Source organism: Platalea leucorodia (assembly GCF_965183815.1).
Source record: "Platalea leucorodia genome assembly, chromosome: 3".
Taxonomy (NCBI): Eukaryota; Metazoa; Chordata; class Aves; order Pelecaniformes; family Threskiornithidae; genus Platalea; species Platalea leucorodia.
In genome coordinates, this window is record NC_138825.1 from 122322361 (window position 1) to 122339842 (window position 17482).

Sequence of the window (17482 nt, forward strand, 5' to 3'; positions counted from 1 at the left end):
TTCAAAATATTATCTGAACTTATTTAAAACAAACCCTAGTGAATACATTTTTTAACACAGAAACAGCCATCCTAATTTATTAATTCATTTTAGTTGCAGCAAGCAGCTGAAGTTTCTCAGCTGAGAGGAGCTCGAGTCATCTCTGCTGAAGACCTCCTGTTCTTAATGCGCAAAGATAAGGTACAGTAATAAAACAGAATTTTCTTACTTTACATAGTAAGCTGCTTATTGTGCTTTAAAGTGTTTGCTTAACCTACGTGAAAGGAGTCCATCATCATGAATAGCTTTATTTAAAAGTATAGCTGCTCTGCAATTCGGCACGGTACAATAATTGCATAACATTTTAATTAATTCTCATTTTTTCCAGTAACTTCAATTATGAACAGATTTTTTCACTAGCTTGAGGGTGGGTACTGTACCTTAGAACTCAAAACAATTTCTTAATAAAAGTATAAATATTGGTCTTTATCCTTTGTATCCCTTTTATTAAAAATCAGTCATTCTGATTTCCTCCTAGTTATGCAGGGTGTAGATGTGACATTTGACAGTGCAGCCATTACATTTTTGTCACCTAGGCTGTCAGTAATTCCTGTATTGATTTTTCCTTTATAATATTTTTCGTGTGCTTTATCTCACTAAAATCTCTAAATCTAGGGATGGTCTTGCTTTCTCTGGATAATAAGTAGAGCAAGTCAATAATTAAAAAAAAAAAAAAATTCCATACAAAGATTAAATTTTTTTTCCTTCAAATTTCAAAATTATGAAAAAATTATTATCAGCTATTTTTATCAACATTATGTATTCTTCCTTAGCTCTCCCCTTTCCCGCCTCGTTTTCTCTACCCTTTGTTTTAATTTCATTTGATAGGTGAAACCTAATGACCAAAACCATATCAAAATTAAAAACACTAAAACCTGAAAACCAATTGCAGTTTCTTTATCTGATACGATCCATAAGGCTATACTGAAAACAGTGGTCAATATGGATATCAAGGTTCATGAAAATATGCATTTGTAGGTTTGAATTTCAAAACTAAGCAAAGATTTTGGAGTGCCCTAAAGAAGCCTGATTACTGAATTTCTGCTTTCTGAAAGTCAAACCCATTTCTGTCTCACAGTTGGCAAGCAAAGTACCAAGGAGCTCAAATAAATAATATTTAATGTGGAATTGCTACTGACCTTGATGTACCTTCTATGTATGGATTTTCTGCAGAATCAAGAATTAGGAACATTTTAAAAATTATATTTACTGAGGAATGTGTTACACATTTGTATGTTTGTGTTACAAAGTTAGTCTAAATAAAAAATAACTCTATATAATATTAATTAATATAAATGTTTTTTTTTCTCTTAGAAGAAGCTTAGAAGGCTACTTAAATACATGTTTTTCCGAGACTACAAATCTAAAATTGTCAAAGGAATAGAAGAAGATGACCTCCTTGAAGGTAGGAAAAAAATTACTTAATTTGGGGGAGGCTTGGTATTTTGTAGGCGCACTGAACAGCTCAATGCAAAGTATTAGTGTCTTGCTTAAATAGTTAAAGACACAAAAGTATTGTCTTCAGAGAAATTTGGTTTAAAATCTCTGTTTTGCCATTTGAAATACTTCAAAAGTAAGTATTTGCTTCCACCATCCAAATGATAAGTAAGACTGCTTAATGTCAGAACTCTGTTGAAGTAAGAAAGTGGTGCTGATTAAAGGGCTAATTGATTTCAGCATGTGTAATTTAAATGCAGCAGCTACCGTGTGCAATCAAATGGACAGTTGTTAAATTATTATCGAAGGGTTTTGACATGTTTTACAAAAAAATCCCATAATCTGAAGTCATCGAATGCTAATATATGACCTGGGCTTGTTTTCAGTGTGGTTTAACATTTTATACTTTGAATCTGTAACTTAAAGAACGGGAAATACTTTTTTGCACCATTCCATGAGCAAGGAAAAATTTCTTCATCAAAAGGGCAGTCAGGCACAGTCAGCACAGGCTGCCCAGGGAAGGGGTTGAGTCCCCATCCCTGGAGGCATTTAAAAGACGGGTAGCTGTGGTGCTTAGGGACATGGTTTAGTGGTGGACTTGGCAGTGTCACGTTAACGGTTCAGCTTGGTGATCTTAAAGGTCTTTTCCAACCTAAAGCATTCTATGATTCTAAGTCACAGATTTTATAACCAATGCATTCAAAGGAAAAGCTCTTTGAATTAAAACTATCTTAATTTCTGCCATATAATTTGCTGGTATAAAGTTTTGTTGATTTATATTCACAGAAGAATTAGCATTTCCTTTGTAAAAAGTTAAGTTAAAACTTATCATAGCAAATCTAAAGCTTGCCATACTTTTATAACATCTAGCAAAGTCCATACACAACTTTTTCTATTTAACTTATTTCCTTTCTCAGAGCCTTTTTTTTTTTTTCCCCTTACAATGAATTCCTTGTGTTTGGTTCCTCTGAGCATCCACATTGATGTTAGGTAAACATTGTACTTCTTGCTTTGACTTAGCCAATCTGTGGATAAGTTTTTGTCAACAAATTTGAGATTTAATTTGCCTGTGGCATTTTATTTTCACCACACGTGAAAGTATATTGTTTCGTGCAAACGATCTGGCAGTATAGCTTCCTACCTGACAGCTTTGCTTTTTCCATACTTAAGTCGGTGTCACTATTTAAAACAAATAAACAATTTTTGTAAGCCATTTAGATGCTCATGAAATGCTTCCTAAACACAGTTCATCTGGGAATTAAAGACTGCATTTTCTGGCAGGCTTTGGTAATCGAAGCCATTAATTTTGTTTTCTGAAGCTAATGTCTTTACAGCTGCTGTTCTGTTAGAACATCACTTTGCCAGGATTCTCTAGGTTTTACTGTAGAGCCATGGTCCATCACCTGTGGAGCTGCATCTTAGTGTTTGCGTTATGGTTTGCTTTAGGCTGTAGGTAATGAGGATGTTCTGCGTGCTTTCAGGAAGGAGCATTTCCTCTATATATTCTGTTGTACAAGTGAGGTTTTTGCACAACCAAAGAAGTGTGGTTTCTTCTACAGCTCTGTCCACTGTGGATCCTTCAGCGAGAAATAATGATCTATGAGCAGTAGGCTAGGTTTCTCTAGATTATGAAAAAACACTAGGTTATACTAGTAAATACTAAAGGTGATTTTTTACTATAGTGCGACTGCCGCACAGGAGTGACATCGCTTTGGTCAGGTAGCACAACTTGTATGAGGACAGTCAGAACAGGCCTTTTCTGCACAGTGCATCTGATTCTACACCACGTCCCTCCTAGGGACATCAGTTGATGTTTGGAGAAGCCAGATAACTTAAGTTTGTTGTTCTTTGCTTACTTTTGTGAAGACAAATTCAACAGTAATAACACCAACAAACGGCAGAAGCTTGCTCAAGACTTTCTCAACTCCATTGACCAGACTGGAGAGCTCTTAGCCATGTTCGAAGATGATGAGATTGATGATGTCAAGCAAGAGCGAATGGAGGTAATTCTTTTCTTTTACTGATACCCAGCTCCAGCAGAGAAAACTGTGAAATATTTCATACATCATTCGGGTCTGATGCCTTTTTCATGCTGCATGTTGTATCATTGTTAGGTGTTTTTTCCTTTTACCCAGATGGTCTAAAGGAATCCTATTTCCATATTTTTCTTATTCCCCCAAATGTTTCCGGATACCTAAGCAAGCATGCTGAGAAGGAAGATTATGAAAGGGTAGTTATGGATCTTTCTGTCTGCCATGTATTTGTACTTCCTGCCTGTAGAAAGTAGATTCTCTTTATAAACATTTTGCATGCATTTTTCACAATAATTTTTTTCATTATTCCTCCAATTAGAAAATTGTTTCAATAGCATTTGAGGACTCTTTTCATATAACACAGTTTACAGATAAAATTAAAATATTCTGTGCAAACATGCTTCAGTATATGCTCTTCTCTCCATCCTGCTTTCAAGTCCTATTTTCTGATCTATGTACTTATGAAAAATTCTGTCTACATTACAGAATGCAGTACCATATCACTCTCTCAAAGCTAGGTGGGATCAAGAAGCAGTACAGCTGTGTTAGCACGGATGTCTATGGAACGATAGTTTTGATACCAGTTTTACTCTTTTTCACTGAGGTTTAGCTATACTGGCACAAGATACTACATCATAGCAAGTACACCTTATAGATCTTATCAACCCTATGTCCTCTCTATCAGTAGAGCATCTTCTTGAATGTCGTTTACTCTAAAGTATTTATAAGATCCAAAGGCTGTATCCATACTAATAAATAAACTAGGCCAGGGCCAGTTCTCTGGCCCTGAAGGCAGGTGACATGGTCCAGCTTGGGTCCCTATGGCTAAATTTTCTGTAGGTGAACAGGGCTGCCCTGTCTTTTCGGTAGCCCGGTCCATAGCGAATCCGTGCCCCCTGTTCATGCCCAATTCCTCCTCATGTCTTGTGTGGGCAACTGGGTGTCAAGGGCAAGACTGTGCCAGGAGCACACTCATAATTCCACACTAGTGTTTGGGCCAATTTCCATCCTTTTTAGTCAGTAGTATAGTATATGTGGCTGTTGGAAACTTGCTATTTTTAGAGTGCTTTTTATACCCTTTCAGTGGTAGAAGCTGGTTACTTTGGTTTGATTTTCTTTTCTGTGCTGAGGTGGCTGATGCATTCAGTAATATTTGGGTATTTAATATTTGACTATTAGGGCCTCATTTCACTGTCAGGATTTCATGGAAAATTCTAAGGAATAACCTGATTTTTATCCTGCCCTAGTTGAAAGTCTCATTTTTTCTTCTTAATGGCGCCCTTTTCAGAACTGGCACTTTCCCAGTCCTGTTTCCCCTTCCTTCTCCCCATTACAATTACTCAAAATCTAATCAAGAATCCCTTCTGTCTAAGAATTTGGCTGGTAACAGGCCCCATTTCTCCCCAGCTGTGAATCAGTGTCGTAGAATAGTTGTTCCCAACCACTGTTTGTGTTTTGGAAACTGAAGGTTTCTTTTCTTTTCTTTGCTTATTTATTTATGCAAAATGTTATGTTTTGCATAAAGGCAGGCAAACCCTTTGAGCTTGTACGCACAAAAATACATAACAGCACTGTATAATTCCAGTATAATATTTTTTTGGTCTAAAAACTACACAAGTTGCTAGAAGTATGAAGTTCCCTGTCCTAGACAAGGACAAATCTGACTCTATGTTTATCTGTCAAGGAATGTGTTCCTGTAATCAAATATTTATCTTTCATCTGACTACATGTTTTGTTTTTTCTCACTAGACTATAATTCATGAACTGTGGTGTGTGTATATATATATATATATAAAGCAATTCTTCTCTCTGTTGCTCTACTTTATTACATTTTGTGAACTCTTGATCTTTTTCCATGTTAAAAAAAAAAAAAAAAAAAGAAAAATCAAGATCTACTTATTTTAGAACAGGTCCATGAATTATATACAGGTATGAAGTCAGTACTATGTATTTTCTTTCTTATTAGTTTTTAAAACTAATGACAAAACATGAAAGATTGCTTGAGTCATGCTTTTCAAAATGTTTAACATATTTTTGGCTTTGTTTTGTTTGGAATTTTGTTGTCACTTTGAGGTGGGTGGAAAGGAATCAAAGATAGTAGGAAATGTGATCCATTCCTAAAGGAAGAGTTGTTAGTGGATGGGCTAATCTCCTGTGTCACATTTTCTTTGTGCAGTAGATTGTTTAATCCATGCTAAGTTTTGGAGGAAATCCAATAGACACTTTAAAAATTCTAACAGCGTTCTTTAAGGAATTAGTATGCTTAAATCATGAGCTGTGATCTAAAGTCAGTGTTCCTTTTAGGTATCAATTACCTCAGAAATGTGTGGTTATCTTGGTTTGGACAACTGTAAATAATTTCAGTTCCACTTTGCCTTGGGCCAGAATCATGCTAAGTTGTCCAGAGCAGATGATAAACATATATTTCTGATGTCATTATGGGCTAAACAGGATATGATTGTTTAGCAGTATGGTTTCAGTTATGATACAAAAAGCAAATATTGTTTATACTCATTTCTTTTAAAACATTTTATAAAATTAGAGCTAAGGCTTCATGAGATCGCTTGCTGTTCTGTGAGGTCTATTCCATAGTTATACCATGGAGGAGTAAGCACAGCTACAAGCCGCTTTCAAATATTGCTAAAGAAGAGCAAACAATTCTACACTTTTGACTAAAAACACCCACTAACACCGACATATGAAGAAGAAAGGACGTTCTTCTGGGATTGTATATAGAACTTATTGATGTATTCTGTGGTTTTAATTTGAAGCAAAGAGAATATCTCTAAAACAGTAATAATAGCAATGTGGAAAAGAAAGTGGAATACTCTTAAAATACAGGGCAGAAATTAAGAACAAAATTCACATTACTTTGTCATAATGCAAGATTATGTTATTGATACATTGTGATTGGATGACTTATTATAAAAACTTCAATAATAGCAATAAATAGTTGCAAACCAGCCAACTGTATTGGCTAAATCAAAACAAAATACAAACTGGAATAGCACCTCTGTCTCACTTCATCACAGTTAGGGTTTTGCCCTCCTAAGATAGCAGTAAAACACCAGTGAAACACTGCTCCTCAGAGTTATAAGAAGTTATAGATGGAATAAACTGTTCTCATTCATAGATGTAGCTGAACTGTGCACATGAAGGAGAGCTATCTGGATCATAGAAGTTGTCTTCATAACAGGTGACGGTCTCTTGAGAATAACACACATAACAGCGATCTACCTAACACCCCTTTTTTATTGTACAGGTTAGGCTCTGGAATAACCAGAGCTGATGGTGCTCGGGAATTCAATTTCCCTTCTGTTGCCTGTTGTATGACAGAATTAATGAGAAATAAAACCTTGCAAGTGGATTGCAATGTTGCTTTCCTCAGTCTCTTACAAACAATTTAGAGGGGAGAGTTAGGATTCCTGTGGGATATGGCTGAATTGGTGTGGGAAGAAGGCGCGTGCTCATTTAAAATCTTTGCATTTTTCTTATTTTGCAGTTTGGGTAGAGATGCGGTTTGGGGTGTTTGTGTCCTTATGTTGCTACTCTGAACCTCTCGGGTGACCTGTCCCTAGTAAAACTAGCTGCAGGTTTGATGGTGATTTTGTGAATGGTAACTCCAGTTCTGCTAAATTTTTCTATGAAAACCACTATCAAATTTCCCGTGTTTTGTTATTAAAAGCAAGTATAGCGATTTTAAAACTTCAGTCAATGTCACTGCAAAGCTGACTTCTCTCTCATTGTGTAAATATCCATTTTTTATCATTTGTTTTATAGTTCCAATCCCTCCCCCACCAGGAAGAAGTCTTCCCATCAGAATTCTGAACTGACATACGAAGGAATGCATAGAGCATCACACTGTGAATGCTCTGTTTCACTTTTGTTCCCCTAGGATTAAGAGAAACACCATTCATCTGTCACTGTGACTGCTAGTTTCGGGATCTATTTCCAACACTCAGATGTTATATGGCAATAATTCAGTTGCAGTAGCTACCATAATGCTTTCATAGTGCATTGCAAGTTTGAATAAACAGTGGAGGGAAAATAACTTCCCTAGAAGAATACACTACCTTGAAAACAGGCTAAATGCCAGCGAAATGTTCAAACTAAGTTACATCCCTACAGAAAGGGATTGGCAGAAGCTTGTGGTTCTTTAAGGTGAATTGTCCCATGAATTATGTTAGGTATTTTAAAACTACAGATACATATTATTGTTCTAGAAATTTCATTGTAGATGTGATTTTTCCTGTACTGCTCATTAGCATGCTTCTGTTTGTTAGTGGGAAATCTGTACAAAGCTCACAGAAATGCAGTGGGGCCTGTGCAAAATACAGTAGATGATTGCAATAAAGTGTAGATGTGTTTGGAATATATCCTTTGTTCACATGCGATTAAATTGCTCTCACTTAATTTTGTCTGTGTTCAGATACAATTAATTTGTGTCTGGACAAAAGACCAAAACACAGGTTAATGCACCTTGGGGTACAAGAAATCACGCTCTGGAAGTCCACTCTGTTTCAATTATAGAAATAAGGTAGACCTGGCATTTAGTTGCATCTATAGTAGTAAATTAGACAGTAACCAAGAAGATTCCTTCCTATTGGAATAGGATCACCTGAATTAAAACTTTTGTGTGGTCACACTTTGACCCGAGCCAAGTAGCGTTGTCCCAAACAGTTCCTGGGCAGAGTTTGGGAGTCAGCATGGGCCAGGGGCTCTCTCCGTGGCAGGGTTTGGATGTGGCCACTCTCCTTGGGAGGCTTGGAGAGCAGGAGCATGGACACGGATTGCTCCATGCTATCATCTCCCTTGGAGCTAGGGCATGGACCTGGCATCTTTTAGTTGAGACAGCTAAAATTTGGTGAGATAATTCAGAAGAAAAACCTACAGGCTCTTCTGTTAAGGGAGGATCTGAAAGATGGTGTTGAAGTACTCAAATTCATTGTACTAATTTGGAAAAGATGTACAAAGAAAATAAGCAGGAAATGATTTAGAAACAGCTCTGAGGCCTTTTAGTACTACTGTGCTCATTTCACTGCCGAAAATTATGCCAGTGTAAGTGCTGTGTGGGGTCATTACTCTTTAGGGAGTATCTGTTCATGCAGGGTGTATCAATAACACACTGGAATTTGATTTAAAGCCCATATGGAAAGCTTAGTGCTGTAGTACAGACAACACATACTTAATAGAAACTGCATGCCGGAAGACAAACTAAGAAGTTTTATGTTACTAAGCATGAGGGCATTGTTTCTCAGAGCACATCTTTTTTGCTATATAATTTTTATGATAAAATTATTTTTCTATTTCGTCAGAAAGAATTACTTTTAACTTTCTTACTGATTTCAGATTCTTGTCAACAGAAGGTATATTTTGGGACAGAACCCTTGCATTTAGCTGAGTGGTAACTTCTGTTATCTCGTGATACTGTGCCCAAATCTAATAATTTATTAATTTTTAGAATCACGGTTTATAAGTGTTAACCCTTTTTAGATTTTAACAGCTACACCCTATGAAAGAATACATCTTGGGGTAAGATTTGGCTACAAATGAAAAAGTTTAAATTTGTTTTGGGGTTTTGTTAAGTGTCTCATCTCCCACTGTCGTTACTGGAGACCCAGGCAGTTTAAACAGTGGAGTTTATAGAGCTCTATCAGCTGATCAAATGTTTGTGTATTTTCTACAGCGAGCTACACAGCTCTGTAGACTCCTCTGGATGTATTTATCTCGCAGGGAATTTCTCTGTGTTGTCGGTGACCATTCTGCTTCTATCCTGGCCACATGTGAGGAGTGGAGGCTGAAAGACTAAGACAAAAAGTATTAGAAGTGGAAAAGGCTTGAGTTTTGGGGAACTGGCAAAGGGATGGAGTATATATGCCTATAAGTACCTATGGTTGCTCAAGTTCACTTGAGAATAGGAGTGTAATCCCTGTTGCATTTTTGTGCTGTCTTTAAAAACACTCTCATAGATCTATCATCTTTTTATCTTGTGCTGGTCCACATATAGAATTGCAGCTTCCTAATATGATGCCATTTACACCAGCAACTGAAGTTATAGCCTTAAATTTTAAGTCATTAAGTTTTGGAAAAAAAAGGAGGTAGAAAATAAGCTTCCTTATTCTTTACTCGACATTGTAAAAAATGAGATAAGGGATCCCAGTGATGGGACACAGAAGGACAAGCCATGGCATTAAAAACCTTATGTCTTATGATACATTTATGTATGGACTAAATAATTGCAACCTTAAGTGTAAACCAATATCATCCTCACCTGTGTGTCCAGGCCAAATAAGGGGAAGTTGTCTTGAATTTGAAAAGGGACTTATAATGACTATGTACTCAAATAGGAGTGGGAAATTTCCTGCCCAAGGACATTAGATTCCTAGGACAGGGAAAATGATGAAAAAACCCCAGCATCTCCTTCTCCCACCCCCTTAAGCCGCTTTGAGAGCTTGGTGCGTTGCTACAAGTTGGGCTGAATTTCACTTAACTATACCTGCCTAAAAGTTTAAACATCCCAGTAACTTAGGCCAGTTTCTGTAGTCAGAAATGAAAGAAATTAAAGAAATGAAAGAGAAGCAATCCAAGGGGAAGTTAATTTCTTAGATCAGAGAGAAAAATGCTTTTTCTTTGCTTTTTTTCCCCCCAAAAAACATTTAAGTCACATTTGAGTGTAATTCATCAGATGTTAGGAAAAGTAGTTCTCGTGCCTCCGGGGTGGTTCCTTCTGGAGACTGAAGTTCTGTGTATGCAGTGGGACCTTGATGACATGAAAAAAAGAGTGTAATGATGATCTTGAATAGACTATAAGGTCAACGCCAGCTCCCTACATACTGTCTACTTCTTTTGATATACATAGGTGCAAAGATTAAAAAGAACGTAGATGAAACGTCAATCAAAAAAAAACCCCTTTATTCTCTAGGCAATGTTCTTTCACTAGTGCAAAACATAACCTTACCAAAGTTAGGAATCCAAATATAGAGGGAATTAATTTCACTGCATCGCTCCAGTGTTTCCAGATGAGTGCAAAGATAGCACAACTAGTAGCGTCTCAACTGTAAATTAGCCATCTGGGCATCAAAGTGTTTGTAACCATTATTCAGTATAAAAATAAGCCTGCTGGTATTAATGGTTTCTCTTGATTACACACTGCTTGGGAATGTTTGGGATACTGGGAAAACACTATTTCTCTTGGGTAATGGTTGAATTGGTTAAAAGTAAACAGAAAATAAACAGAAACGGTTTTTCATTATTATCTATACGTCTATAAATATTGTGTCATTCTCGTCAGAATGGGAAACAGCTATCAAGTCGAAAAGGTTTGTTGTAATAGCCAATAATATCAATAGACTTTTTACGCTGCTACAAATCTAAGATTAGTAGGGTTTTCTCCCATTGGGGCTAATTGCTATGGTTACATAAATTGTGCTATTTGTTTGGGTCCTCAGTCCTGGTAAAATACTGTTGTTTTTAGAGCATTTCAGTGAACGTTGCTCATACTGCAAATTCAGGCGGTTTTGCTGGGAGGACAAGGTGTTATTTGCTTTTCTGTCTTTTGGTTCTTTGAGTATTTTTTTGCCACTGTTTGCTTTCTCTGAGGAAGAGGAAGGTTCTGGGCTGTTGTTTTTTGTATTTTTGACATCCAAATGACTGTGTTTTAACTTAACTTTTGGAAGGAAACTTTATATGTATATTATTTGTATCTATAATTAAATGTAGACACACATACATATAAACAGTATTTCCACAGAATATTTGATTAGGACCCAAATGTAAGACTGAAGAAACATTCTCCTAAGTGTATTTTAATACTGTGTTTATTTGTAATCCTGTATTTAACATGTTTGCTGCTTAGATGTACTGGTCACCATATATTGGTGCTCACAACACAGTTATTGTTTATGTAAACTTTGGAGAACCGGGAACAAGGACTGATGCTGAAGTCTGACAAAGGTCCCATTGGTAGCCGGGTATTGAAATTGCTGTCATGCTTTAAAGTAACCAAGCAAATCAGTGCTGATAATGATTTGTATTTCTGAGGTTGTGTAGAGAGAGGGTAAGACAAATCTTTTCTGCAAGAAAGGATTTAATTCAGATGCTTTGCGGGGGGGAAGTTATTTTTTCAGGTCTTTGAACCCTTATGGAGCAAATTACTAATCTTTTAAGCTCCATTGGCCTAATATTTGAGTCCTTTCTGAATGAAGGAAAAATGGCAACAGTTTATTTCTTAACCAGGCCTATACTGAGAACAGTTTTAACACCTCAAGATTTTTCTGAATCAATCATCTCCTGCATAAAACCATTTTCGAGACTCTTTTGCACAGGATTCACAAAACTCAAAAGAAAAATCCATGGAGTTGTAACACAAATGAAAAGTACGTAAAAATTTGGAACACAGTATTACTCTATGACATTCCCACTTCTCACCTGCTACAAGGAAGAGATTTTCTGACACTATTGTGAAGAACGAGACTGAAACCTCAGCACAGAGACCCTGTAGTTTTGGCACAAAGCTTCACAACCCCCTGCTTCTCTCACTCCCACCTGCAAAGCTCCGTGGTGCAGGAGCACCTTGGGTCATCAGCCACCGTTTGACAAAGCTTCAGTGTGCTCTTCTGAATTTCTGTCTCCTTCCGTTTAAGGATTCCTATGACAAAAAGCTTTCTGTGGAAGAAAATAAGATCTTCTAACAAATGAAGACAATAGAGAAAGGTTCTCTATGGCATGAAATAGAAGGGGGGTTGATGGTGTTCTTCTATTTCCACAGCAGAAGAGAGGGTTCTGAGATTTAACAGGCAAGGTCCTGGATTTAAGATAGGTGAGAACATTCACAAACCAATATTAAGGAAAGGATTTTTTCCTGCTTCATCCATAGGAGGCTGATGCATGCCTCTCAACCTAAGGCAGTGATAACTTAACTTACATGAAGATTCATTTATCTGCTATTTCTAGACATGACAGGTATAGCAGAGAAGCCCCTTTTTTCCTCTCCTTACTCTGTATATTCACTAAGCGAGTAACAATGCCTTTCTCAGTATTAGACTCCAGCTGGGAACCAAAACCTAGTTTTAATCAGGCTCATGGGTTAGCCCTGCAAATACCTTCTACAAAATTGCTAAGAATCCCTTTCTTTCAAATTGGCATTTGCCCTCTGATAGCAGAGTGAGCAAGCTATGTGTCATCCTAACCTCTCCAGCCACAGTTGGTAGCATACAGACAATATAGAGGAGCACTGAAAGTAATTTTCAGGCTGCACGCCAGCTAAATATGGCCAAAATGAGCTCAGATCCATTGAATTGCACAACATAATGGGGAAAGAAAAAATCTGTTGAAGGCTATTGAATACAAAGACGTTGCATTCGGTTAAGGAAGTACTCGAGCCACTGATCACTGGGTGCTGTACAACTATTCAGGAAAATAATTATTATAAGCTTGTCTTGTAGTTATACTATTCCCTAAGCCTTCATGGCTAGCTACTGTTGGAGCCTGGGCTAAACAGAGATTGGTTCTGTCCCTCCTTACGTATATTTAATCTTCGCTTTTCTCCTTTTGTTCTTCGTTTGGGGTTTTGTTTTGCTTTTTTCCTTCTGACCACAGGATTAGCCACGACTAGTGCAGTGTTTCTTCTCAGAAATACAGAGGTCATTTTGCTAGCTTCTGCTCTCTATTGCCCATGGTATTTGATGGAATTCAGATAGGATTTTGTGAACCTTTGCCACAGGCACTTAAGCAAAAAATCAAGAATCGCTTAATTCACTCAGTAGTCACTATCTATGTATCATCATTTTCCTTTGAGTAAGTTCTAGTCTAAAAGCTAGCATGTCACAAGATTTGATGATGTACTACCCAGTTGCTAAGTACAAGTGTTGTCATTTTTTGTTCCCATTTGCAAAGCCACCCGGGGCCAACCCTTCCCACCTACATTCACACTAGGGTTCAGATGTCATTAGGAAAGCCAAATGATCTGTTGCCTAAGGTGAAGGTCGTGAAGATAATCTACTGGTAAACACAGTGCTTCCTATTGAATTAAGAGGTATATTAGAAATACCAGCATTTTTGGTTTCAAAGCCCATTCTGATAGGACTACACTTGGAACCTGACACTTAGACTATCCCTAAAATAGGATCCCATGGCAGATTTTTAGAGGAGATATCGTCTTAGTACTGAGAGGAAGAATAAGAACACAAGTACAATGAAGAATACAAAGTATGCATGTTAATGTGATTTTAGTTTTATCAGCTTTCCACGTAAATTAACATGCAAGGAATTAAAGTGAGCATAGGACATCTCTTAACCAGGGTAGTTGCCTCCCCTTGTACTGCATTTTCTTGAAGCATTTCTTTCTCTTTATGCATTAAACTCAGACATGATGAGCTGTTGAATCTTATAAATGAAATAAAAGCAGTAATTCATGGCATGGCAAATAAATACTGAGTCACGATACCAGAGCAGTCAAATCTCTGGAAAGCAGGCTTGCCATTCAGAAGGACCTTGTTGATAGACTGGAGAAATGGGCTGATGGGAACTTCATGAAGTTCAACAAAAGCAAATGCAGGATGCAATAACCCCATGCAACAGTACCGCTTGTGGGCCAGCCACATACTGGGCTGTGTTAGCAAGAGGTTAGCCAGCAGGTCAAGGGAAATAATGCTTCCCCATTATTTGGCACTTGTGAGACTGCATCTGGAATCTGTGCCCAATTTGGGGCTCCCAAGTACAAGAAGGACTTTGACATACTGAAGGGAGTCTGGCAGAGGGTCACCAAGAAGTTTAGGGGGCTGGAGCACCTGGCACATGACGAGCTGGGAGACTGGAGCTTGTTCAGCCTGACAAAGAGGAGGCTAAAGGGAAATTTTATTGCTGTCTACAGCTGCCTAATGGCAGGATAGGGAGGAGATGGAGCCAGATCCTGCTTGAATGTGCATGGTAAAGGAAAGAATTTGGGCTGATATATAATAGGAAAAAAAAAATTCTGATCAAAGATTGAAACTGGTTGGCCAGAGAAGCTGAGGAACTCCCCGACTTTGGAGATATTCCAAACGTGACTGGTCAAGGTCCTGAGCCACTTGATCTAACTGGACCTCTTTTGAGCAGAGAGTCAAACTAGAGATCTCTGGAAAGGTCCCAGACTTTTTCTGGTGTAAATTATTCTACCATTCTATGATTCTGCACTGAAGTTTGCCATTTCAGATATTAAAATGGCAGGTGGGGTAGAAATAAAGAGCTTTTCTAAAACACATAGATGATAAACCCTCTCAAATTTCTAAAAACTGTTTAAAAATCTAGGTAGCATATAATTGGACTTTCCAGCTTCTGCACTTTCTGTAATCTGTAACTGCTGGTATTTCCTGGAATAGACGTTTTATGTATACAAGGAACAGGGTTTTCTGTCTTTCATTTTGTCTCAGTCATTGTGGTTTATTTTATCTATAATGTTGCTTGCTGTATTCTTCCGTAAGAATATGATCTGGCTGCTATGCAAAATTGCACTCGGTGATAGCTTCACACATGTGTTGCAGCTATGGAATCAGAAGCAGTAAGATTTAAGCGTCTTAAGTGTCTGTTGAAATGGTAAAGTAATATAATTAAGCTGTACATGTTGCAAAATGGGAGCTGCATCCTTATCCAATCCACTAGAAAACGGACCCACAACGTTCCTAACGGAACAGCATGGGTAATGAGCCGGCATAGTTTATTAACTCTACACAAAGTAGCATGTTTCCATGTGTATGGTTTGCCCCTCAAGCTTTAAATTTTGTCTCCTCTCTTCTCTTCCAATTTGCTCTTTGATTAAAATTTAATCCAATTTAATCTTTGATTAAAATTGAGGATACCTAGGCAGTTATACACTGTCATTAAATGAATCAGAAAAGGTTATTTTAATTTGGATACTCAGGAAAAACGGTAACAGTTCTCATTTTCAGATAACTACCTTACATAAAGTCCTCATGGAGTGAACATGCAGAGTTTAATCTTACAGACATTCTTGAGATCAGCATTTGACCCTTTCAATAATCTGGGGTTTGCATTTAGCTAACTTTAACATGGCAAAAATTAGGCATTGCTGCCACTTTGCCTTGACAAAGTACATCTGCAACTAGACCTAAATTTTCAAGGAAGACAAGACCATAATACTATCACTAGAAGAAAAACTGGTTTTGCGTAGAGAATAAATTTTCGAAGTCGATTTATGTGAATTCAGTAAGATCTTTATCAAGTAGGGGGCCACAGGCTTATTTCTGAGCAAAAAAAAAAAAAAGTTCTTAGTTGAATGTGTGGATTTATGACTTAAGATGTAGCTCTTTTCACTTTTGTGTGCAGGTAGTGGCAGGCTTTTAGAATTTCTTTGGCATAATGGTATCTGTATCCCATACACCATACTTCTGATGTTCTAAAAGAGATTGCTTTAAAAGCAATGGAAAGAAGGCAATGTAAAGTGGTAATATAAAAATACGTTAAGATGCATATATTTTATTCTCAAATAAATCTTAAACATTTTTTCCAGATTCTTATGTTGAGTGGCACATGTAAGGGGCAAAGATATGGACTCCTTGGTAGCAATGTTAAGTGCTGCTGAAACTTTGCCTCTGGAGCTTCGGAAGCAATCATTAAATTTGGTTTTCCATTTGATCAAACGAAAGAAGGACGGGTAGTCTCTGTCAGAGGGCTGGATTTTATTTCCCAAGGCTACCAGCCATTTCCAGGACTTTGTCAGACCTACTAAGAGTTTTTTCTACCATTGTCAGATGGTATTATTTAAAATCAGTTCATCCACTTGTGTGGGATTCATATCCTATATCATACAGTGACTCTGACAAGAAGATGCTTTTACTAGGAGTGTTATTCAAAGCACTGTTGATTTTCTCAGGCTGCAGACATCTGCAGAAAAAGCTTGTAGAACATACAGCATCTGGTATCGAGTCCTAGCTCCTTACACAGACCATATCAAACAGCTTAGAAACGGAACACATACTCTACATCCGCTTGGAAATAATTTTTTTTATGTTTATTGTAGATGTATTAGCTGTCAGCTCATATCATCAGCTAATTATTTTATATCTGAAAATTGTAATAGCATCCTCAGATGTACTAAACTCAGGCAGATTTCCAGCTGCTAATCACACTCTTCTTAAAATGGGAGTTAACTCTTGATGTACCCCTGGGCTTGGAGATCTGATTTCCAGTTCCAGTATTTAAAGACATGTATTAGTGAGATGACCGCTGTGTCTGCTAACCTTCTTACCCTGAATTCTATTTTAAAGAAAGAGACAAAAATGCTGAAGAGACGTTGGCATCTTTGAGAAATGCTAGATCTGACTCTAAAAATGTCAGAAAAATTCAGAAACCCTGAGGAAGCCAAGCAACCACCAATGAAGAGTAAATTTTCTCCCACAGCATATATGGTGGCATGGGAATGTACAGCAACTTGTACCAGCGCAGTCAGGGTATTGATGCCAGGCTGTGGTTGTTAGTGTTGGTACACTGTAAGCACCTTTAATACTAAATAGACTTCAACCTTCAAAGCTGTGCTTCAAAATCCTTTATTAAAGGTATTGTTCTTTGCATCCCAATTATGTTAAATTGTTAAGTCTAATATTCGGAACTGAAGACATTTTTCCATTATTCTGTGAGTAGCACTATGTGATGTTTTTTAGTTTTTCTTTTTCTTTCATAGATCTTTGATTAACCTCACCACCCCTCCACCTCCCAAAAAAACCCTAACCTTTCCATTTCAGTCAGGCTGAACCTCCAAGAAAATCTAAATAGAATGAGAGAAATCCTTAGAAATGTGAACAGGTTGTGACATTTCCAAAATTAAATTATTTTCATTTTCAGGTTAAATTTACAAAGTTGTCAGTACCCAGCAATGAGAATATCAGCCTGAACTATGGCATATATTCAATATTTTTATAACTGATTTTGAACAGGAATTAGAGCCATGGCTTACTTTTCAGGAAATTATCCTGGCAGGA

General features: G+C 37.3%; 1 protein-coding gene across 1 annotated transcript in view; it reads left to right on the forward strand.

Annotated features, from left to right (window-relative positions):
• The window catches only part of SUPT3H (SPT3 homolog, SAGA and STAGA complex component), a 282918-nt gene that overhangs the window by 191497 nt on the left and 73939 nt on the right, over window positions 1–17482 (forward strand). The window contains exons 4-6 of the mRNA XM_082307715.1: window positions 94–180; window positions 1354–1444; window positions 3343–3479. Of these exons, the coding sequence (XP_082163841.1) occupies window positions 94–180; window positions 1354–1444; window positions 3343–3479 (315 nt within the window). The remainder of the gene's footprint in view (window positions 1–93; window positions 181–1353; window positions 1445–3342; window positions 3480–17482) is intronic.